The 25,935-nt window shown below is 43.7% G+C and overlaps 1 protein-coding gene across 1 annotated transcript in view; it reads right to left on the reverse strand.

Annotated features, from left to right (window-relative positions):
• kcnab1b (potassium voltage-gated channel subfamily A regulatory beta subunit 1b) overlaps positions 1–25,935 on the reverse strand; it is an 83,071-nt gene that overhangs the window by 36,539 nt on the left and 20,597 nt on the right. The window contains exons 2-7 of the mRNA XM_045694379.2: positions 20,153–20,196; positions 17,448–17,485; positions 14,975–15,054; positions 14,144–14,188; positions 5,090–5,134; positions 1,448–1,491 (exon numbers count right to left, since the gene is read on the reverse strand). Of these exons, the coding sequence (XP_045550335.1) occupies positions 1,448–1,491; positions 5,090–5,134; positions 14,144–14,188; positions 14,975–15,054; positions 17,448–17,485; positions 20,153–20,196 (296 nt within the window). The remainder of the gene's footprint in view (positions 1–1,447; positions 1,492–5,089; positions 5,135–14,143; positions 14,189–14,974; positions 15,055–17,447; positions 17,486–20,152; positions 20,197–25,935) is intronic.

A 25,935-nucleotide genomic window follows, 5' to 3' on the forward strand; every position in this document is an offset into this window, starting at 1 on the left:
TCTCTCTACTACCACATGGCAAGCAGTACCGGAGTGCCAAGTCTAGGACCAAAAGGCTTCTCAACAGCTTTTACCCCCAAGCCATAAGACTCCTGAACAAGTAATCAAATGGCTACCCAGACTATTTGCACCCCCCCACCAACCCCTCTTTTGCACTGCTGCTACTCTCTGTTTATCATCTCTGCATAGTCACTTTCACTATACATTCTGTCACGCCCTGATCTGTTTCACCTGCCCTTGTGATTGTCTCCACCTCTTCCAGATGCGGCTTGTTTTCCCCAGTATGTTTATCCCTGTGTTTCCTGTCTCTCTGTGCCAGTTTTGTATGTTGTATGTGCAAGTTTCGTCTTGTATGTTTCCAAGACAACCAGCGGTTTTCCCGTTCTCCTGCTTTTAGCATTCTCCTTTTTCTAGTCCTCCCGGTTTTGACCCTTGCCTGTTTCTGGACTTTGTACCCGCCTGCCTGACCATTCTGCCTGTCTTGACCACGAGCCTGTCTGCCACTCTGTACCTCCTGGACTCTGATCTGGTTTTGACCTTTTTGCCTGTCCATGACCATTCTCTTGCCTATCCCTTTGGATTAATCAACATTGTAAGACTTCAACCATCTGCCTCCTGTGTCTGCATTTGGGTCTCGCCTTGTGCCTTGATACATTCATGTACATATTACATCAATTAGCCCGACTAACTGGTGCCCCCGCACATTGGCTACCCGGACTATTTGTATTGTGCCCCGCCACCCCCCAACCGTCAACCCCCTCTTTTACGCTGCTGCTACTCTCTGTTTATCATCTATGCATAGTCACTTTAATTATACCTACATGTACATATTACCTCAATTAGCCCAACTAACCGCTGCCCCCGCACATTGACTCTGTACCGGTACCCCCTGTATATAGCCTCCACATTGAGTCTGTACCGGTACCACCTGTATATAGCCTCACTACTGTTATTTTCACTGTCATTTTACAGTTTTTTTAAAAAAATTGTATTTCTTTACTTATCTATTGTTTACCTAATACCTAGTTTGTACCTAAAAATTGCACTGTTGGTTAAGGGCTTGTAAGTAAGCATTTCACTGTAAGGTTTACACCTATTGTATTCGGCGCACGTGACAAATAAACTTTGATTTGATTTGACTTTGAGTGTTTATGTCCATGGTCTATCATATTAGAGACGGCTTCCACAAACAAACAAACAAACAAAGGCTTTACAAATGAACCAACTCAATCTCCCAGAGACATCCGACCCTGAGCGACATACAGGTACTTCAAAAGAGGAGGTCAAGTTCAACGGAGCGCACTGGAGGAAATGAATCACAAGGGAACTGGGGGAGAACAGGAGGAAGAGAGATGAAAAGGGGGGGATTATAGAGGTGAACTGGGGCATGGAGTTATGTGAAGGACGAGACAGATGGAAGAGGAGGAGAGGAAATCAGACAGTTTACCTTCAATGATGTGTTTCCTGTTGAGTCCTCTCTCGGTTTCGGCTCTGGAAAATAACATATAAGTGAATATACACATCATTGGAGGCTGCTGAGGGGAGGACGGACAATAATAATGTCCAGAACAGAGCATGGAGTGGCATCAAACACCTGTAAACCATGTGTTTGATGTATCTGAGACCATTCCACCTATTCCGCTCCAGCTATTACCACGAACATGTCCTCCCCAATTAATGTGCCACCAGCCTCCTGTGATAAACACACAGAAAAGTATTCACACAAAGAGAAACTGATTAGATCATTGAACTGGTCCTACCAGCCAACAAGATGTCTACAAATTGCTGAAAAGACAAGAGACACAAATACAGGAATATAATCCTGCAGCAACAGGACATGTGGATTATAATTAATGGAATTTGTTTTGCAGTTGATCCATTAAGTATGACATTTGAAAGTGTAAATTACAAACTTTAGAAGCTTTTTTAAAAGTCAAATTCACTACAAGTTCTCCTGCAACAGGGTGATCAAATTAAGATCCTACTGTATATCTGTACAATTGGCACCGGGATGGATCAGCAACGACAAAACACATTTTTGTTTCTGTCTGTCAGTGTTGCGAATACAATGCCCTGTAATCTATTGTGGATGTCTGATTCAATGACAAACTGTCAGCGCCGCTATCACATCATCTACCCATACCTTTTCCCATAATCATCTTCCCCCTGTCCATCATCTACCCATCCCTTTTCCCATAACCATCTTCCCCCTGTCCATCATCTACCCATCCCTTTTCCCATAACCATCTTCCCCCTGTCCATCATCTACCCATCCCTTTTCCCATAACCATCTTCCCCCTGTCCATCATCTACCCATCCCTTTTCCCATAACCATCTTCCCCTGTCCATCATCTACCCATCCCTTTCCCCAAAACCATCTTCCCCCTGTCCATCATCTACCCATCCCTTTCCCCAAAACAGAGAGAGAGAGAGAGAGAGAGAGAGAGAGAGTAGTGTAGTGTGGGGGCCAGTCAGCCTGGTTCACACAGAGAGAGAGAGAGAGAGAGTAGTGTAGCATGGGGGCCAGTCAGCCTGGTTCACACAGAGAGAGAGAGTAGTGTAGTGTGGGGGCCAGTCAGCCTGGTTCACACAGAGAGAGAGTAGTGTAGTGTGGGGGCCAGTCAGCCTGGTTCACAGAGAGAGAGAGAGAGAGTAGTGTAGCGTGGAGGCCAGTCAGCCTGGTTCACACACAGAGAGAGAGAGAGTAGTGTAGCATGGGGGCCACAGTCAGCCTGGTTCACAGAGAGACAGAGAGACAGAGAGAGAGAGAGAGACAGAGAGAGAGAGAGAGAGAGAGAGAGAGAGAGAGAGTGTAGCGTGGGGGCCAGTCAGCCTGGTTCACGAGAGACAGAGAGACAGAGGAGAGAGAGAGAGAGAGAGAGAGAGAGAGGGAGAGAGTAGTGTAGCGTGGGGGCCAGTCAGCCTGGTTCACAGAGAGACAGAGAGAGAGAGAGAGAGAGAGAGAGAGAGAGAGAGTAGCGTGGGGGCCAGTCAGCCTGGTTCAGAGCAGAGAGAGAGAGAGAGACAGAGAGAGAGAGAGAGAGAGAGAGAGAGAGAGAGAGAGAGAGAGAGAGAGAGAGAGAGAGAGAGAGAGAGAGAGAGAGAGAGAGAGAGAGAGAGAGAGTAGTGTAGCGTGGGGGCCAGGTCAGCCTGGTTCACAGAGAGACAGAGAGACAGAGAGAGAGAGAGAGAGAGAGAGAGAGAGTAGTGTAGCGTGGGGGCCAGTCAGCCTGGTTCACAGAGAGACAGAGAGACAGAGGGAGAGAGAGACAGAGAGAGAGAGAGAGAGAGAGAGAGAGAGAGAGAGAGAAGTTTAGGCGTGGGGGCCAGTCAGCCTGGTTCACAGAGAGACAGAGAGAGAGAGAGAGAGAGAGAGAGAGAGAGAGAGAGAGAGAGAGAGTAGTGTAGCGTGGGGGCCAGTCAGCCTGGTTCACAGAGAGACAGAGAGACAGAGGGAGAGAGAGACAGAGAGAGAGAGAGAGAGAGAGAGAGAGAGAGAGAGAGAAGTGTAGCGTGGGGGCCAGTCAGCCTGGTTCACAGAGAGACAGAGAGAGAGAGAGAGAGAGAGAGAGAGAGAGAGAGAGAGAGAGAGAGAGAGAGAGAGAGAGGGTAGTGTAGCGTGGGGGCCAGTCAGCCTGGTTCACAGAGAGACAGAGAGAGAGAGAGAGAGCAGAGAGAGAGACAGAGACAGAGACAGAGAGAGAGAGAGAGAGAGAGAGAGAGAGAGAGAGAGAGAGAGAGAGAGAGAGAGAGAGAGAGAGAGAGAGAGAGAGAGAGAGAGAGAGTCCAGTCAGCCTGGTTCACACAGAGAGCGAGAATGTTCATTTTATTCTCTGCTATGTTATCGGTTCCTCCAGCAGTTTGATCAGAGAGAGCCTCTTCGGACCCCTAACAGGCTGCCAGGCTGGTTGTTAATCATGCCTCTCTCTCTCTTTCTCTCTCTCTCTCTCTCTGCATCCCTCTCTCTCTCATTTGCTTTCTCTCTCTCTCACTCTTTCTCTCTCTCTCTCTCCCTCCCTTTCTCTCCACCTCTCTCTCCGTCTCTCTCTCCATCTCACTATAATACTTCAAAGATAAAGCTGACTGAGTTTCAAATTATACCGTATCTATACTGTACTTATACCGTATTTATACCATATCTTATACTGCACTATTTTTGACCTGAGTATGTGCGCAAATCTCAGATAACAACCTAAATCATTATACAGTGTCACGTCCTGACCATAGTAAGATGTGATTTTCTATGGTAGAGTAGTATAGGGTGTGACAGGGGGTGTTTTGTGTTTTGTTCTATGTTTTCCATATCTATGTTTAGTTCTAGTTTTCTATTTCTATGTTTTTTTTGGGGGGGGGGGGTTGATCTCCAATTGGAGGCAGCTGGTCCTCGTTTTCTCTAATTGGAGATCATATTTAAGTAGGGGTTTTTCTTCCTGGGTTTTGTGGGTTATTATATTTTTGAGTAGTGTTTGTTCTCTGCGTCACGGTTTGTTGTTTTTGTCTATTCAGTTATTTTGATGTATTGCATAAGTTTCACAGAGTAAATAAAATGTGGAACTATTCACACGCTGCACTTTGGTCTGCTACTCCTTTCGACAGCAGTGACATACAGATGCCGTATCCTAATTTGATCACCCTGTTGTTGCTGCAATTTTCCAGACAGAATCCAGAAAGAACTCGGACAGAACTTGGAAAAAACCCGAGACAGAACCCAGACTGAGCACAGACAGAACTCAGACAGAATTCAGACAGAACTCAGACAGTACAGTGTCCATATTACGACAGCTTCAGTACAGACATGTCAATGAGGCGGAAGAGACTAACTCAGATCAACAGTACTCAGCTCTGAAACCATAACTATTTTTGTAAAACAATGGTAGAGATTAGTCAACACTTTTTCATTGGTATGATGCTCTGAATGGGAGAATCTCAAATGCATTTCCTTGATGATTTATAGCATCATTTCTTCTCGCCTCCTCTCAAAACCCATTGGTTGAGAAGGTCAGAGGCAAGTGAAGGAGGCAAGTGTAAAGATGCGAGGAGTCAAGGAAATGCTATTGAGATTCTCCCATCGTCTGAGCCAGATACTTACTTTCCACCCCAGTAGAGCTTGGTGGTGATCACCAGACTGGATCTCCTACAGGAAGACAGGCAGACAGACAGACGGACGGACGGACGGAGAAATTAGACGGAGAGAAAGATAAAGATTAGAAAGACATATGGTAATATCACTTAGGTATATAATATCACTTAGGGTATATAATATCACTTAGGGTATATAATATCACTTAGGGTATATAATTTAGGTATATAATATCACTTAGGTATATAATATAATTTAGGTATATAATATCACTTAGGTATATAATATTATTTTGGTATATACTATCTCTTAGGTATATAATATAATTTAGGTATATAATATCACTTAGGTATATAATATAATTTAGGTATATAATATAATTTAGGTATATAATATCCCTTAGGTATATAATATAATTTAGGTATATAATATCACTTAGGTATATAATATCACTAGCCTTCTGGTAGTCTGTCTACACTGTAGAAAAAACAGTACGGATCCTTTAGCTTTTTACACATGCTGTTCAAGTATAAAGAAAAATATTCTGGGAGACTTTCTCAGAACTTTGATAGGATACAGTGTATCAACTCAACTGAAAGTCAAATCCCCATCGCTTGACTGTTTAATGTTTAATATTTAACACCCGGAGTTGCAGTGGGAGGCACTGAACCAGCGTGAACTGAAGAACTGGAGAGTGAAGCGTTTATGAAGTGTACAGTGGAGAAATGTAGCAGCATAAATGTACAAGATCAATACGTGCTGAGGCCGCCGCCGAGCCTACAAGCCTTCACATAGCCGAGAACACTCAACCAACTCTCCTCTGATTGCCATGGTTTTTATTTAATTTTGTATTTATTTCACCTTTATTTAACCAGGTAGGCAAGTTGAGAACAAGTTCTCATTTACAATTGCGACCTGGCCAAGATAAAGCAAAGCAGTTTGACACATACAACAATACAGAGTTACACATGGAGAAAAACAAACATACAGTCAATAATATAGTAGAAAATTAAGTCTATATACAAAGTGAGCAAATGAGGTGAGATAAGGGAGGTAAAGGCAAAAAAGGCGATGGTGGCGAAGTCAATACAATATAGCAATTAAAACACTGGAATAGTAGATTTGCAGTGGAAGAAAGTGCAAAGTAGAAATAGAAATAATGGGGTGCAAAGGTGCAAAATAAATAAATACAGTAGGGGAAGAGGGAGTTGTTTGGCTAAATTATAGATGGGCTATGTACAGGTGCAGTAATCTGTGAGCTGCTCTGACAGCTGGTGCTTAAAGCTAGTGAGGGAGACAAGTGTTTCTAGTTTTAGAGATTTTTGTAGTTCGTTCCAGTCATTGGCAGCAGAGAACTGGAAGGAGAGGCGGCCGAAGGAGGAATTGGCTTTGGGGGTGACCAGAGAGATATACCTGCTGGAGCGCGTGCTACAGGTGGGTGCTGCTATGGTGACCAGTGAGCTGAGATAAGGGGGAACTTTACCTAGCAGGGTCTTGTAGATAACCTGGAGCCAGTGGGTTTGGCGACGAGTATGAAGCGAGGGCCAGCCAACGAGAGCGTACAGGTCGCAGTGGTGGGTAGTATATGGGGCTTTGGTAAACAAAACGGATGGAACTGTGATAGACTGCATCCAATTTATTGAGTAGGGTATTGGAGGCTATTTTGTAAATGACATCGCTGAAGTCAAGGATCGGTAGGATGGTCAGTTTTATGAGGGTATGTTTGGCAGCATCAGTGAAAGATGCTTTGTTGGGAAATAGGAAGCCAATTCTAGATTTAACTTTGGATTGGAGATGTTTGATGTGAGTCTGGAAGGAGAGTTTACAGTCTAACCAGACACCTAGGTATTTGTAGTTGTCCACATATTCTAAGTCAGAACCGTCCAGAGTAGTGATGCTGGACGGGCGGGCAGGTGCAGGCAGCGATTGGTTGAAGAGCATGCATTTAGTTTTACTTGTATTTAAGAGCAGTTGGAGGCCACGGAAGGAGAGTTGTATGGCATTGAAGCTCGTCTGGAGGGTAGTTAACACAGTGTCCAAAGAAGGGCCAGAAGTATACAGAATGGTGTCGTCTGCGTAGAGGTGGATCAGAGACTCACCAGCAGCAAGAGCAACATCATTGATGTATACAGAGAAAAGAGAAGAATTGAACCCTGTGGCACCCCCATAGAGACTGCCAGAGGCCCGGACAACAGGCCCTCCGATTTGACACACTGAACTCTATCAGAGAAGTAGTTGGTGAACCAGGCGAGGCAATCATTTGAGAAACCAAGGCTATTGATTCTGCCGATGAGGATGTGGTGATTGACAGAGTCGAAACCCTTGGCCAGGTCAATGAATACGGCTGCACAGTATTGTTTCTTCTCGAAGGCGGTTAAGATATCGTTTAGGACCTTGAGTGTGGCTGAGGTGCACCCATGACCAGCTCTGAAACCAGATTGCATAGCAGAGAAGGTGCGATGGGATTCGAAATGGTCGGTAATCTGTTTGTTGACTTGGCTTTCGAAGACTTTAGAAAGGCAGGGAAGGATAGATATAGGTCTGTATCAGTTTGGGTCAAGAGTGTCCCCCCTTTGAAGAGGGGGATGACCGCAGCTGCTTTCCAATCTTTGGGAATCTCAGACGATACGAAAGAGAGGTTGAACAGGCTAGTAATAGGGGTTGCAACAATTTTGGCAGATAATTTTAGAAAGAAAGGGTCCAGATTGTCTAGCCTGCCTGATATGTAGGGATCCAGATTTTTCAGCTCTTTCAGAACATCAGCTGACTGGATTTGGGAGAAGGAGAAATGGGGAAGGCTTGGGCGAGTTGCTGTGGGGGGGTGCAGTGCTGTTGACCGGGGTATGGATAGCTAAGTGGAAAGCATGGCCTTCCGTAGAAAAATGCTTATTGAAATTCTCAATTATAGTGGATTTATCGGTGGTGACAGAGTTTCCTATCCTCAGTGCAGTGGGCAGCTGGGAGGAGGTGCTCTTATTCTCCAAGGACTTTACAGTGTCCCAGAGCGTTTTGAGTTTGTGTTGCAGGAAGTACATTTCTGCTTGAAGAAGCTAGCCTTGGCGTTTCTAACTGCCTGTGTATATTGGTTTCTAACTTCCCTGAAAAGTTGCATATCACGGGGGCTGTTCGATGCTAATGCAGAACGCCACAGGATGTTTTTGTGTTGGTTAAGGGCAGTCAGGTCTGGAGAGAACCAAGGGCTATATCTGTTCCTGGTTCTAAATTTCATGAATGGGGCATGCTTATTTAAGATGGTGAGGAAGGCATTTAAAAAAAATAACCAGGCATCCTCTACTGAAGGGATGAGGTCAATATCCTTCCAGGATACCCGGGCCAGGTCGATTAGAAAGGCCTGCTCGCTGAAGTATTTCAGGGAGCGTTTGACAGTGATGAGTGGAGGTCGTTTGACCGCTGACCCATTACGGATGCAGGCAATGAGGCAGTGATCGCTGAGATCTTGGTTGAAAACAGCAGAGGTGTATTTAGAGGGCAAGTTGGTTAGGATGATATCTATGAGGGTGCCCGTGTTTACGGCTTTGGGGTGGTACGTGGTAGGTTCATTGATAATTTGTGTGAGATTGAGGGCATCAAGCTTAGATTGTAGGATGGCTGGGGTGTTAAGCATGTCCCAGTTTAGGTCACCTAGCAGCACGAGCTATGAAGATAGATGGGGGGCAATCAGTTCACATATGGTGTCCAGAGCACAGCTGGGGGCAGAGGGTGGTCTATAGCAGGCGGCAACGGTGAGAGACTTGTTTTTAGAGAGGTGGATTTTTAAAAGTAGAAGTTCAAATTGTTTGGGTACAGACCTGGATAGTAGGACAGAACTCTGCAGGCTATCTCTGCAGTAGATTGCAACTCCGCCCCCTTTGGCCATTCTATCTTGTCTGAAAATGTCTTCCTAAGCCAGGATTCAGACACGGCTAGGACATCCGGGTTGGCAGAGTGTGCTAAAGTAGTGAATAAAACAAACTTAGGGAGGAGGCTTCTAATGTTAACATGCATGAAACCAAGGCTATTACGGTTACAGAAGTCATCAAAAGAGAGCGCCTGGGGAATAGGAGTGGAGCTAGGCACTGCAGGGCCTGGATTCACCTCTACATCACCAGAGGAACAGAGGAGGAGTAGGATAAGGGTATGGCTAAAAGCTATGAGAATTGGTCGTCTAGGACGTCTGGAACAGAGAGTAAAAGGAGCAGGTTTCTGGGGGCGATAAAATAGCCTCAAGGTATAATGTACAGACAAAGGTATGGTAGGATGTGAATACAGTGGAGGTAAACCTAGGCATTGAGTGATGATGAGAGAGATATTGTCTCTAGAAACATAATTGAAACCAGGTGATGTCATCGCATGTGTGGGTGGTGGAACTGAAAGGTTGGATAAGGTATAATGAGCAGGGCTAGAGGCTCTACAGTGAAATAAGCCAATAAACACTAACCAGAACTGCAATGGACAAGGCATATTGACATTAAGGAGAGGCATGCTTAGCCAAGTGATCAAAAGGGTCCAGTGAGTAGTGAGGTCGGTTGCGGTCACGGCGATTCAGACAGCTAGCCGGGCCATGGGTAGCAAGTCAGAAGTTGGCAGAAGATGGTCTGTTTTTATCCACCTCGTGCGTTTCCGTCGGTAGATTAGTGGGGTTCCATGTGGTAGAGGGGACCAATCCAATTGGCAAAAATAGTTATAGTTATAGTGGCCCAAGAAAATTGGCCGATAGACCTATTCAGATAGCAGTCGATAAGACAGCTAACGATTAGCTGGCCGCAGATGGGCGTTCAGGTTACGTAGCGACGGATGGGCCAGTTGGATAACTCCCTCGGGCAGATAACGTCGGTAGTCCAGTCATGAAGGCCCGATGGGGCTCCGCATCGGCAGTAAAACGGGTCCGGATAGGTGATTGTAGCCCAGGAGTGGCTGATGGAACTCTTCAGCTGGCTAGCTCCGGAATAATTGATGCTAGCTCCGGGACTGACGTTAGCCAATAGTCACTCGGATAGCAGCTAGCTAGCTGCAAGATCCAGGTGTAAATGTCCAGACCTTGCGGTAGAAATCCGGGGATATGGAGAGAAAATAGGTCCGGTATGCTCTGGTCTGAGTCGTGTTGTACAAAACTGGCGATAGCTTATCGAGCTAAGGGATAGCTGATGACCGCCAACCGTAGTTAGCTGAATTCTAATGTTAGCTAGCGAAGTGGCTAACTTCTGGCTGGCTTCTGTTGTGGATTTCAGATTTGAGGTAAATAATACTTTTTTTTTTAAATTGGTGAGGCGGGTTGCAGGAGAATGTTTTGAAGTTGAGTTTTTAGAAAAAAATATATAAAAAGATATGCGAAGAAAAGATGTAAATATATATATACACGGGACACGACAAGACGAGGACAAAGGACGTCTGACTGCTATGCCATCTTGGAGATCCAAGGTTATGTGTAACGCCCTGGCCATAGAGAGGGGTTTTTTGTTCTTTATTTTGGTTAGGCCAGGGTGTTACATTGGGTGGGCGTTCTATGTTCCTTTTTCTATGTTTTGGTATTTCTTTGTTTTGGGCCATGTGTGTGGCTCCCAATCAGGCACAGCTGAAGCTCGTTGCTGCTGATTGGGAGTCACACATAAGGAGCATGTTTTTCCTTTGGGTTTTGTGGGTAATTGTTTCTGTTTGAGTATTTTCCTAACAGGACTGTTTGCTGTCGTTTTTGTTCATTTTGTAGTGTTCTCTTGTTTTTTGAATTAAAATTCTAATGATGAACACATCCTCTGCTGCACCTTGGTTCCCTCTTCCAGACAGCCGTTACATTATGGTTACTGCTGCAGACCTAGTTAGCTGATTGGTGGATGAGTTATATTGGTGATGGAACTGATATAAAGCTGTGTGTTTTGATTTACGGTAGATTAGCATTTGTTAGCTGTCTCCCAGGCAAAACCATCGCATGCATGTAAGCACGCAACACACACAGAGTGTACACACACTCACGCACCCACACACAAATCAAATCAGATTTTATTGGTCACATACACATGGTTTGCAGATGTTAATGCGAGTGTAGCGAAATGATTGTGCTTCTAGTTCCGACAGTGCAGTAATACCTAACAAGTAATCTAACAATTCCCCAACAACTACCTAATACACACAAATCTAAAGGGGTGAAGAAGAATATGTACATATAAATATATGGATGAGCGATGGCCGAGCGGCATAGGCAAGGTGCAATAGATGGTATAGAATACAGTATATACATATGACATGAGTAATGTAAGATATGTAAACATTATTGAAGTGGCATTATTAAAGTGGCATTATTAAAGTGGCATTATTTAAAGTGCCATTATTTAAAGTGGCATTGTTTAAAGTGGCATTGTTTAAAGTGGCATTATTAAAGTGGCATTATTAAAGTGGCATTATTAAAGTGGCATTGTTTAAAGTGGCATTATTAAAGTGGCATTATTAAAGGGCCATTATTAAAGTGACTAGTGAACCACACACACGTTATGTTCTTCTATACTTGTGGGGACTTAAAATTAATTTCCATTCAAAATCCTACTTCACCTAACCCCTAAACCTAATTAATCCTAACCATAACCTTAACCCATAACCCAAACCCAAACCCTAATTCTTAAACCTAAACCTTACCACTAACCCCTTATGCTTACCCTAATTCTAACCCTAATCGTAACCCTAACCCTAAACCTAACCACCAAGACTTAAAAAAAGCCTTTGTCCTCATGGGGATGTGGGAAATGTCCCAACGAGGGAGAATTTCAGAGGTGGGACCAAGTCACTATTATTCAAGTCACAAGCAAGTCTCAAGTCACAAGATTCGAGTCTCAAGTCGAGTTCCAAAGTAGAACAGGTCAAGACTCGAGTCAAGTCCAAGTCAAGTCTCAAGTGTAGTAAAAAAAGAATGACTTGTTCAACCACAAATCTTTGTCTATTTATTAAGGCTACCAGACAGTGCTTTTCATTATTTTGTCTACAACACATTTTGATCAGCCAATGTAATTGTAAAAGAGGGACATTGTAGCAGTGGAAGGGCATGAAATCAGCAGAAGGCACGGCTGGTTGACGTGCTCAGAGTGTAGATGTATTTACATGTCTTGGTGATCCAATGGTGAAAGTGCCATATCATATAAAATATACAAGTAGATTTACCAAATATACACAGGCAATAGCCCAAAAGAAATAGCCTCTGTATCAGGCTTAACCTGTCCTACCTGAACGGGCACAGGTAGAGGGCAAGACTGTACAGCCTCCCCTTGAGAAACCAAATGGAATCTGTCTAAAAGGAGCTCCAACAGGTAGGCCTGCATAATATAAGCACTTGGAACACAGAAACATACAATTACCCAATTAGCAAATACAACCAATAAACTGGTTCTACAATATAAAAGACATTCGTCTTAAATCAGACTTAATGATTATTAATGATATTTCATCACCCTGCAAAATGGAACAATCATTTTCTCTTATTCAATGTTCTGACTCCAAAGTGTGGAGCGCAGGCCAAGTAGAATATTTCTATGCGCACTGAGGCACGAGACATGGGACACAGAAACACGGAACCCCGACATAACCAGGAAAATAGGAACGAAGGGAACCATACATTAAATTAAATAAGCAGAACTTTAACCTCGTTTGTCTTGTCAACGTTCATGTGCACTATAAACATTGCACCCATTCAGAGCAGGTTAAGAAATAGTTGGGTAAATTAAAATGTATCGTAGGCCTATCAAACATGAAACTGAAACTGTCTACGTGTTGCAATAAACAGTACGGGGATGGAATAATAAAACGCTAGCAATTATTGTAGTATTAGATGGAATATAGATTTACCACATAGGGCCTATGTATTTAAATGTGTGAAAGCAACAGCAAATATTTCAACAAGAGAAAAAAAAGCACTCTCCACTGGCGGGAGTTTGGAGAGAAGAATAGAAGACCCTCGTCTATAATGTGTCTTTGCCACAGTAATAATTCATTTTAATAACAAATTCCAAATGCAAGCTTCATAACTAAATGATCAATTTCAAGCAATTGTTACACACCAAAAGACCAGTAAGCCTATCCTTGTCACGTCCTGACCAGTAAAGAGATTATTTGTTATTGTAGTTTGGTCAGGACATGGCAGGGGTGTTTGTTTAATGTGTTTCGGTTTTGTTGGGCAATGTTCTATGTTAGTATATTTCTATGTCTGTGTCTAGTTTTTCTAATTTCTATGCTTAGTTTATTGGTTTGACCTTCAATTGGAGGCAGCTGTTTCTCGTTGCCTCTAATTGAAGGTCCTATTTAGTAGGGGTGTTTTTTTTCATGGGTTTTTGTGGGTAGTTGTTCTGTGTGAATCTGTGTGCTTACAGGACTGTTTTTCGTCGTTGTTTTTGTTCAAGTGTTTCGTCTTCTTCTCATTTAATAAAGAAGATGAGCATACACATTCCCGCTGCGCCTTGGACCCATCAGTACGACGAACGTGACAATTGTAGTAATTGTTGCCCCAATGCTGGTGAGCTTCCAAAGTAAACAGTTAATATTCTTCATCATCAAACATTTTTGGAGCAGCATATTTATTTATTATGTCAATTCTCTCGTCCTACAATTTGACGTTTGTGCTGCACCCGATCCAATAGCTGTACACTACAGCAAATCAGCAATCTGTTCACTAGCTCACCGACCGATGTAGATTGACAGTTTGAGTGCCGGGTATGCATTTCACTAGCCAATCTGTTGCAGGTTTTTTGTTGTTGTTGCAACGGCGATGCTGCGGCTACTGTGTCTGGCTGAGTGTAGCGTAATGCACGGAGACTGTGCCACAAAACGAGTGACAAAACATGACAAAACCTGGCCAGATAATTTCAAGTCATCAGTCTCAAGTCAAAGTCCAGATTCTTGACACGTCAAGTCTCAAGTAATTTTATTTTCTATCAAGTCGAGTCTCAAGTCATCAAATTTGTGACTCAAGTCAGACTCGAGTCCAAGTCATGTGACTCCAGTCCACAACTCTGGAGAATTTTCCTTGCTTTACTATCCTTGTGTGGACCAACCAACACACACACACACGGTTTAAAGATGGTACATTACCTCCAGCACTTTTTCTTGATGATGTTCCCCAGGATTATCTCAGCTCTGTAATAAAGCAGGGAGATTAACTGTGTGTGTGTGTGTGCCATAGATCTGCACCATATAGCTCTGACTAATTGTGGAGTCACCCAGAGGTCTATACTGTTGTAGGTGGTTGCTCCACACTGGTAGGTGATAAGCTGGGATTCCCTTACAGTTCTGACGTGCTAAAGGTTCTGTTGCTAAATCCAATCCACTATTGTGGAAATCAGTTGAGGATGAATGTCCATGTAGGTAGAACCCAAAAGCCACAGTTTACTGTGTTAAGTCATTCAGGGAGACGGCACGTATTTTATACTGTATAAAATAAGCTTTTCTACATATATCCTGTATATATATCCTGTACTACGTGCTGTCATGTGTGCATGGAAGCGCAAATGTACTGGCGTGGGTTGACAGCTTGTTTTTGCCTCTCGTTGTCTTGGCAAGGCAACCACGCTGAATGCACAATCAGCATGCACCCACGTTGTGAACCTACGTGCTTTAGAACTAATCCCATTCCATATGGTTGATTCAAGATACTGTACAGATGTAGGAAATAATTTGATTCAAGATACTGTACAGATGTAGGAAATTAATTTGATTCAGGCTACTGTACAGATGTAGGATCTTAATTTGAACCTAACTACTGTATGTGGTCTTGGCTGACACCTACATTTTGTGGGTGTTAGTGGTGGACTGGAACAAAAACCTGCACTGTGTGTGTGTCAGCCCTCCAGGACCAGATTTAGCCAGCAATCTCTGCTCTGTGGGTTCAGGTAGGTAGGTAATAGGTATTCAGATCACACTCACTTCCCCCCGGCATAAACTTCGGCTGTGTCGAAAAGATTGACCCCGTTCTCATATGCTATGGTCATCAGCTGCTCAGCCACCTGAGAAACACAAAACAGGATTCATCACCTCAGTGGAGAACAGGGAGCTGGCAGCTGGCCAGTGTTCATTTAGTAGGAATAAAAGAAGAGGAAAACGTTTTGGAGCTATAAATTCTATTGAGCAGTCCTCTGTAGCTCAGTTGGTAGAGCAAGGGCTTGAAACGCCTGGATAGTGGGTTTGATTCCAGGACCAGACGTGTGCACGCATTATTGTAAGTCGCTTCGGATAAAAGCATCTGCTTAATAGCATATATTTTGAGACAAACACTCTGGAATGAGATATTAAAATCCAGCAAGTACCACCTCTTGTTTTCAAAATGGTATCTCCTGTTGAGTTCCTGCTGAACATACCCAGTGGTAGTAGACCGAGGCCAATTCCAAACATTGGAGTAACTCAGGCTATTGAAGCTCCAGTATTTGTCTCCTGTCGTCATGGTACAGCTCTAACAGACCAATGTTTCTGTGTCACCAATCTTAAGAGTCTCATTTTGTATTAATTCAATGTATTTGTTCCTGAATGTTTTGTTGTCTAGTCTATGGGATCCCCCTGCTGGTATACTGTAAAGTAAAATAAATATAATAATGTATATAATAATATATAATAATAATTTTACTATATATATATATATATATATATATATATATATTATTATATACATTATTATATTTATTTTACTTTACAGTATACTAACAGGGGGATCCCATAGACTAGACAACAAAACATTATTAAGGAACAAATACATACACATACATACATACATACACACACATACATATATATAATAATGATAAAACACACAAACAGCCAGACAATAACAATACCATAATACTTGTTACTTGTTATCCCCTAACACTGTGTCAACCATCATTCCAGTTGTTGTACCGGCAGGTCACTTTAACAAGTCTACCCGTTTCAGCGTCTCCAGTAGAGAGGTGTCAGAGTTCAATGCCCTCACTGCATCATTGTGTGTATGTGTGTGTGTGTGTGCCTGCGCATGGCATGCACATGCACGTGTGTGTGTTCAACTGTGTGTGTCCTCTCTTCATGTCCCTGTCTATGTGAAGTTGTGGGTTCCCTGATGTTGTGGGTTCCCTGTTTATGAATGAGGTTGTGGGTTCCCTGTCTATGAATGAGGTTGTGGGTTCCCTGTCTACGAATGAGGTTGTGGGTTCCCTGTCTACGAATGAGGTTGTGGGTTCCCTGTCTACGAATGAGGTTGTGGGTTCCCTATCTATGTGTGAGCCAGAAAACCTCGGGGGTTTTGGCCCATGTCTCTGAGAGGCAGCAGGGAGAGGGAGTGACGAGACAGGAGCTAACACGGAAGGAGACCTGAGCTGGTAGGACCACTTAGCCTGGATCAGCTGGTAGGACCACTTAGCCTGGATCAGCTGGTAGGACCACTTAGCCTGGATCAGCTGGTAGGACCACTTAGCCTGGATCAGCTGGTAGGACCACTTAGCCTGGATCAGCTGGTAGGACCACTTAGCCTGGATCAGCTGGTAGGACCACTTAGCCTGGATCAGCTGGTAGGACCACTTAGCCTGGATCAGCTGGTAGGGCCACTTAGCCTGGATCAGCTGGTAGGGCCACTTAGCCTGGATCAACTGGTAGGGCCACTTAGCCTGGATCAGCTGGTAGGGCCACTTAGCCTGGATCAGCTGGTAGGACCACTTAGCCTGGATCAGCTGGTAGGACCACTTAGCCTGGATCAGCTGGTAGGACCACTTAGCCTGGATCAGCTGGTAGGACCACTTAGCCTGGATCAGCTGGTAGGACCACTTAGCCTGGATCAACTGGTAGGACCACTTAGCCTAGATCAGCTGGTAGGACCACTTAGCCTGGATCAGCTGGTAGGACCACTTAGCCTGGAGATGCTGGTAGGACCACTTAGCCTGGATCAGCTGGTAGGACCACTTAGCCTGGATCAGCTGGTAGGACCACTTAGCCTGGATCAGCTGGTAGGACCACTTAGCCTGGATCAGCTGGTAGGACCACTTAGCCTGGATCAGCTGGTAGGGCCACTTAGCCTGGATCAGCTGGTAGGGCCACTTAGCCTGGATCAACTGGTAGGGCCACTTAGCCTGGATCAGCTGGTAGGGCCACTTAGCCTGGATCAGCTGGTAGGACCACTTAGCCTGGATCAGCTGGTAGGACCACTTAGCCTGGATCAGCTGGTAGGACCACTTAGCCTGGATCAGCTGGTAGGACCACTTAGCCTAGATCAGCTGGTAGGACCACTTAGCCTGGATCAGCTGGTAGGACCACTTAGCCTGGATCAACCAGGGGTCCAGATAGCTCCGTTGGTTGGAGTGTGGTGCTGGCAGCTCCAAGGTTGTGGGTTCAGTTCCTTTATCAATCATAGTTATTAGTTATAGATTAAATCTTAACTTACCTCATCTGAAATCTGACCTCCAAACGTTACCCAAGTACCTGGGAGAAAGAGGGACATATATCAGCCTTCATATCTTATGCTGTGGAACACTCTAAATGTCATTCTAAACCCCTATATATTAATAGTAAAAGAAAAGTTAACCTCTAGTAAATGGTTGCTAACTTTTTAAAATAAAACATTCCATGACTTACGCTCGCAAATCCTACATCTAACAAAACATGTGAAAGGTCAGAGGTGAGAGGGCACAGTAGGAGGTGTGGCTGACCACCAGGTTCAGTACTCATCATGTTGTACTGTTTAGTTTTGGGGTTTTATGCCGAGGCTAATGGCCCAGTCACAACCCTCTGTCCGATGATTAAGATGGCCTTCAGACTCCACTTACCCATGATTCACCACTGCTAAACCAGCCTTGGGTGGAGCTCTCTCTGTGTGTGTGTGTGTGTGTGTGTGTGTGTGTGTGTGTGTGTGTGTGTGTGTGTGTGTGTGTGCGTCTCTGTGTGTCTTTCCATTCGTGTGTGTGTGTGTTATGATGTCAACTTTGCTCCTGGTCTTTGCAGTGTAAAGCTACATTTCCTCTGTCCTTGTCACAATCGCCTAGCATCACCCTGAAATAATGATGGAAACAAACAGAGTTGTCTCTCTCCCGTGTCCCCAGCACCCCTTCAGTTATTAGTATAGTGTATTTACTGTTTGTTGACTTCTCCCTTTACCCTCAATTACACCCCCGGTGTTTCATCTGGGTCAATTAAACCCCCGGTGTTTCAACTGGGTCAATTACACCCCCGGTGTTTCAACTGGGTCAATTACACCCCCGGTGTTTCATCTGGGTCAATTAAACCCCCGGTGTTTCAACTGGGTCAATTACACCCCCGGTGTTTCAACTGGGTCAATTACATCCCCGGTGTTTCAACTGGGTCAATTACACTCCCGGTGTTTCAACTGGGTCAATTACATCCCCGGTGTTTCATCTGGGTCAATTACACCCCCGGTGTTTCAACTGGGTCAATTACACCCCCGGTGTTTCAACTGGGTCAATTACACCCCCGGTGTTTCAACTGGGTCAATTACACTCCCGGTGTTTCAACTGGGTCAATTACATCCCCGGTGTTTCAACTGGGTCAATTACACTCCCGGTGTTTCAACTGGGTCAATTACATCCCCGGTGTTTCAACTGGGTCAATTACACTCCCGGTGTTTCAACTGGGTCAATTACACTCCCGGTGTTTCAACTGGGTCATTGGAGTTGACCCAGTGTGTGTGTGTGTGTGTGTGTGTGTGTGTGTGTGTGTGTGTGTGTGCGCGACAGAGATAAACACAAAGAGTGATTATAATGATCTCCCTATGGTATAATTGTTAATATATTTATGAGGCAGATTAATTAAATCAATCCTATCAAAGAGAATTAGGCCGGTTACCCCCCCGGTGTGTGTGTGTGGTGTGTGTGTGTGTGTGTGTGTGTGTGTGTGTGTGTGTGTGTGTGTGTGTGTGTGTGTGAATTGGATATGTGTGATAATTGAGCAGCTTGTTTTCTGAAAGCAGGATTAAAACACTGTAAACAGCGGCCCTGTCCCTCAAGTCTGAGCCTATGGAAGAGGTATAAGATGTAGAACTTCATCTCTCTGTGTCTCTGTCACAAACACACACACACACACACACACACTTGCAGCCATGTCACCCGTGATACAAGTCAGTATTTGATATCCATTCATGTCTGAGGAGATGAGGAGATGATGTGGAAACAGGCCACTAGGGGCAACAGTGAGCACTGCTACCTTCAAGTAGGTTTCGGTTTCGCTGGGCATTATGGACGGGGATGGCGGATGGGCATAAGAATCTGCCTCTGGTACCAAAGGTTGCATGTTCAACTTAATCCTAACCTTAAAAATGTGGAGTTAATGCCTAAAGTTAACCTTAAACACTTTGACATTTTAGGTTTAGAGCAGCTTTGGCGTTTGTCAAATATGGATGTCACGCCTGCTCCCGCTCTTCCCCCTCGGCGCTCGAGGGCGCCAGGCTCCCCAGCATTGCGCACTCCTGCCTTCCCCCCCGTCACGCGCATCCGCGATTATTGGACGCACCTGGACTCAATCATCTCTGTCATTACCTCCCCTATATCTGTCTGGTTCCCCGCTCTGTTCCCTGCTTCTGCATTGATTGTCATATGTCCTTGTTTACCCGTGTGCTGATACTGTTCATGTCCTGTTACTTGTATGTTCCTCATTAAATGTTCAACTCCCCGTACCTGCCTCTCATCTCCGGCGCCGGTCCTTACAACGGATTAACATCTAATTCTGATTTGAGACAGAGCTTCTTGCGCGCCACACACACACACACACACACACACACACACACACACACACACACACACACACACACACACACACACACACACACACACACTAACAATGGCATGGTATTAGATGGGATGTAAACACTCAAAACGTACTGGCATATGGATATTATAGCACCTGGAGAGAGTTGAGCTGAACACAGATTACACATGGATGCTAATCAAACGTACTCACCGAGGCCCAAACAGGATACACATCAAACGTACTCACCGAGGCCCAAACAGGATACACATCAAACGTACTCACTGAGGCCCAAACAGGATACACATCAAACGTACTCACCGAGGCCCAAACAGGATACACATCAAACGTACTCACCGAGGCCCAAACAGGATACACATCAAACGTACTCACCGAGGCCCAAACAGGATACACGCAAGCCTGATTTTCCCAGGTTCCTGTTGAGAACACATCCAGACAATGTTATTGAGTGGAAGCACACACACACACACACACACACACACACACACACACACACACAAACACACACACACACACACACACACACACACACACACACACACACACACACACACACACACACACACACACACACTAACAATGGCATGGTATTAGACGGGATGTAAACACTCAAAACGTACTGGCAGCTGTGTGCTCCGCAAGGAGCCGAACTGTGTAAAAAGGAACAAAGAAAATCTATTATAATGATAGAGCGGAGGGCCTTCTGCCTCTCATTGTCTTCCTCATAGTTGATCAGTGGACAGAATCATTGGAACACACCTCTGCCTCTGGTCCAATCATGAATCAGAATTGAGAGATTACTGGGAGAAAAGAGTTGATGTAGTCCATCTATCACACGCTACACTCTCACAATGGTATTTCCCTGGTCCTGGAGCATTGCAATGTTTCTAAAGGTTTTTAAAAGCCCCTTGAGGACTATAAGGGCTGATTTGACTCGTAACATAAAGGACAAAGTTGTATTACTTTTTACACCTCTGTGGGGTTTGAAATGAGAGATTTTGTACGAAACGTTTTTCTCTCTTTCTAGTTCAGTAAGGCATCAATCTCTTCTTCAGTTCTCTCATTCGTTCTCACAATCAGACTGTTGTGGACACGCACACACACAACACAGACGCAGACACACACACACACACACACACACACACACACACACACACACACACACACACACACACACACACACACACACACACACACAGAAATAGCAGACAATTATAACCTAGAACATTCTATTGATTTTGTCTGCCTCAGAAACGCAACGCAACACTATCTGCAGCATCTTTATTACTATATCACCACTGCAGATGTCACGTCCTGACCAGTAAAGGGGTTATTTGTTATTGCAGTTTGGTCAGGATGTGGCAGGGTGTAGTTTGTTTTATGTGGTTCGGGTTTGTTGGGCTATGTTCCTATGTAAGAGGGGTGTTTGTTTAGAGTGTTCCGGGGTTTTTGGTCTATGTTCTAGGTTAGTGTTTTTCTATGTTCAGTCTAGTTTTCTACTTCTATGTAATTGGAGGCAGCTGTTCCTCGTTGCCTCTGATTGAAGGTCCTATGTATAGGGGTGTTTGTGCTATGGGGGTTTGTGGGTAGTTGTTTCCTGTTTTGTGTCTGTGCACCTGACAGGACTGTTTAGTGTCATTCGTTGTTTTGTATACGTGATTTGTTTTTTTTTTTCCTTCTTTTGATTTAATAAAGAAGATGAGTATACATGTTCCCGCTGCAACTTGGTCCAATCCTTACGACGCCCGTTACAGCAGAGCAAGTTTATTACTATATCACCACTGCAGAGCTAGTTTATTACTATAACACCACTGTAGAGCTAGTTTATTACTATATCACCACTGCAGAGCTAGTTCATTACTATAACACCACTGCAGAGCTAGTTTATTACTATATCACCACTGCAGAGCTAGTTTATTACTATAACACCACTGCAGAGCTAGTTTATTACTATATCACCACTGCAGAGCTAGTTTATTACTATATCACCACTGCAGAGCTAGTTTATTACTATATCACCACTGCAGAGCTAGTTTATTACTATATCACCACTGCAGAGCTAGTTTATTACTATATCACCACTGCAGAGCTAGTTTATTACTATATCATCACTGCAGAGCTAGTTTATTACTATAACACCACTGCAGAGCTAGTTTATTACTATAACACCACTGCAGAGCTAGTTTATTACTATATCACCACTGCAGAGCTAGTTTATTACTATATCACCACTGCAGAGCTAGTTTATTAATATATCACCACTGCAGAGCTAGTTTATTACTATATCCCCACTGCTTAGCTAGTTTATTACTATATCCCCACTGCTTAGCTAGTTTATTACTATATCACCACTGCAGAGCTAGTTTTTTATTATATCACCACTGCTTAGCTAGTTTATTACTATATTTCCACTGCAGAGCTAGTTTATTACTATATCCCCACTGCTTAGCTAGTTTATTACTATATCCCCACTGCTTAGCTAGTTTATTACTATATCTCCACTGCAGAGCTAGTTTATTACTATATCACCACTGCAGAGCTAGTTTATTACTATATCACCACTGCAGAGCTAGTTTTTTATTATATCACCACTGCAGAGCTAGTTTATTACTAGATCTCCACTGCAGAGCTAGTTTATTACTATATCACCACTGCAGAGCTAGTTTATTACTATATCACCACTGCAGAGCTAGTTTATTACTATAACACCACTGCAGAGCTAGTTTATTACTATATCACCACTGCAGAGCTAGTTTATTACTATATCACCACTGCAGAGCTAGTTTATTACTATATCACCACTGCAGAGCTAGTTTATTACTATATCACCACTGCAGAGCTAGTTTATTACTATATCACCACTGCAGAGCTAGTTTATTACTATATCACCACTGCAGAGCTAGTTTATTACTATAACACCACTGCAGAGCTAGTTTATTACTATAACACCACTGCAGAGCTAGTTTATTACTATATCACCACTGCAGAGCTAGTTTATTACTATATCACCACTGCAGAGCTAGTTTATTACTATATCACCACTGCAGAGCTAGTTTATTACTATATCCCCACTGCTTAGCTAGTTTATTACTATATCCCCACTGCTTAGCTAGTTTATTACTATATCACCACTGCAGAGCTAGTTTTTTATTATATCACCACTGCTTAGCTAGTTTATTACTATATTTCCACTGCAGAGCTAGTTTATTACTATATCCCCACTGCTTAGCTAGTTTATTACTATATCCCCACTGCTTAGCTAGTTTATTACTATATCTCCACTGCAGAGCTAGTTTATTACTATATCACCACTGCAGAGCTAGTTTTTTATTATATCACCACTGCAGAGCTAGTTTATTACTAGATCTCCACTGCAGAGCTAGTTTATTACTATATCACCACTGCAGAGCTAGTTTATTACTATATCACCACTGCAGAGCTAGTTTATTACTATAACACCACTGCAGAGCTAGTTTATTACTATTTCCCCTCTGCTTAGCTAGTTTATTACTATATCACCACTGCAGAGCTAGTTTATTACTATATCACCACTGCAGAGCTAGTTTATTACTATATCACCACTGCAGAGCTAGTTTATTACTATATCACCACTGCAGAGCTAGTTTATTACTATAACACCACTGCAGAGCTAGTTTATTACTATAACACCACTGCAGAGCTAGTTTATTACTATATCCCCACTGCTTAGCTAGTTTATTACTATAACACCACTGCAGAGCTAGTTTATTACTATATCACCACTGCTTAGCTAGTTTATTACTATAACACCACTGCAGAGCTAGTTTATTACTATTTCCCCTCTGCTTAGCTAGTTTATTACTATATCACCACTGCAGAGCTAGTTTATTACTATAATCTCCTCTATCTCTCCTTTTTCTCTCTATCTCTCTTCCCATCCCTCTCTCTATCACCCCTTTTTCTCTCTCGCTCTCTCGCTGTCCCTCACAGTACACTTCTGATCCGTGGTTCTCTTCCAAACCCTAATTTATTCCAAGAGAATTTTCAATTTCCTCCTTGCTGATCCGTGCTAATAGCTTTAGCCTGCTATTAAACAGGGAAACAAATGAGAGTTAGGCGTTTGAGTTGCATTGCACTCTGGGAATTTCTCATTCCTCTTAAAGAAAAAGAAGAACAGGTGCGTGATAGCTTTCCTCTGGCGCCTGTCAATCTGTCATCACACGTTAGTTGGCTGCAGAGTATGCTCTGGTGACAGATGTGGTTCTGGATGCCGAGATTAGTTTCAGAGAGAATTCTGTAAAAGTTTTTTTTTTTTTGATCACATGAAGAAATCGTATTGGTCTATATTCCTGTAATCTTATATAATTTCAATGCCCATTTAGCAGCTCTGTTGAAGATAAAAAAAATGTTTTAATTATAATTTGGTGAGAAAAAAAACAAGTGGAATTTCCAGCTGCCAGGATGTTACCAGCCTGTCACATGTGTGAAGAGCATACGAATGACGTTAACAGGAATGTAAATGTGTTCAACTGTTCATAGAGATATGGAAAAGCCCCAGACAGACAGAAATACAATCAGACATAGGCTACACTCCGGAATGAATCGGTGCATTCTGGAACTGCCTCACAGAGGGAGAGAGAGAAAGAGAGAGAAAGAGAGAAAGAGAGAGAGACAGAGAGCAAAAGAGACAGTTGAGAGAGCGATAGAGAGGAGAGAGAGCGCGGCGAGCATGGAGAAAGAGAGCAGAGAAACCAAGGACATTGATTTTCACACATGGATGCATGCACACACACACACACACATCATCAGCCAATGCACTGCAGTACAAGTCCTTACATAGTTGTTGTTGTTTTCTCTGTTTAAGAACAATCTGTAAGAAATATGCCGCTGCTCTCAGATATTTGTTCAGTGCTGTAAATGACTCCTTTAAAAATGCCAACACTGCTGTCCTAACGGCTAAGTAACCAACTAAAGGGCCATACAAGGCGAGACATGGCCATTTGAATCCAACCTCATGCTATTTAACCTCACCCCAGACAACATGTGCCAAATTCATTCCACAGAGGGCCAAGTGTCTGCGGGTTTTCGCTCCACCCTTGTACTTTATTGATGAATTAAGTTCACTAATTAGTAAAGAACTCCTCTCACCTGGTTGTCTAGGTCTTAATTGAATGGAGAAACCAAAAACTAGAGGACACTCTGCCAGACCAATACAACTAGGCCAGTACAACATAAGGCTGAATCACTCACAGCCACTGGAGGTGTGAAAGAGGTGTGAAGCCTTGGACATAAAAACGAATGAACATATTGTTCATCCTTCCTTTTCCCCAAAAAGTAAACCTCTTTGAAATCAGATGTTTATCTCAGTAAACTTGGCTGTTTTCATTGATCGCAGACAGAAGTTTTCTAAGTATTGATATGGGACACTACTCCTAAGTATTGATATGGGACACTACTCCTAAGTATTGATATGGGACACTACTCCTAAGTATTGATATGGGACACTACTCCTAAGTATTGATATGGGACACTACTCCTAAGTATTGATATGGGACACTACTCCTAAGTATTGATATGGGACACTACTTCTAAGTATTGATATGGGACACTACTCCTAAGTATTGATATGGGACACTACTCCTAAGTATTGATATGGGACACTACTCCTAAGTATTGATATGGGACACTACTCCGGATGCACCTCATAAATAAACAAAAACCCCCAAAACAACAACAACAACAAAAAATCCCCCTAAACTAAAGGGAGGGAAGGGAGGGTGGCTGCCGTCACTGACGGCACTTGTGCTACACCCCCCCTCCCCAACCCACCTATACAGGAGGTGGTTCTGGCTCCGGCCTACTGTCCTCCAGACTGTAGACAAAGTCTCTAGGTTCTGGACCGTAGGCAGACTCACTCAGTTCCGGGTCGTAGGCCGACTCACTCAGTTCCGGGTCGTAGGCCGACTCACTCAGTTCCGGGTCGTAGGCCGACTCACTCAGTTCACAACTGTAGGCAGACTCATTCAGTTCACAGTTAATTTCCATCTCACCCTGTTCCGGACCGCAGGCAGACTCCCTCGGTTCCGGGTCGCAGGCAGACTCCCTCGGTTCCGGACCGCAGGCAGACTCCCTTGGTTCCGGACCGCAGGCAGACTCCCTCGGTTCCGGACCGCAGG

The sequence above is a fragment of the Salmo salar genome, chromosome 14 (assembly GCF_965601325.2).
Source record: "Salmo salar chromosome 14, fSalSal1, whole genome shotgun sequence".
Taxonomy (NCBI): Eukaryota; Metazoa; Chordata; class Actinopteri; order Salmoniformes; family Salmonidae; genus Salmo; species Salmo salar.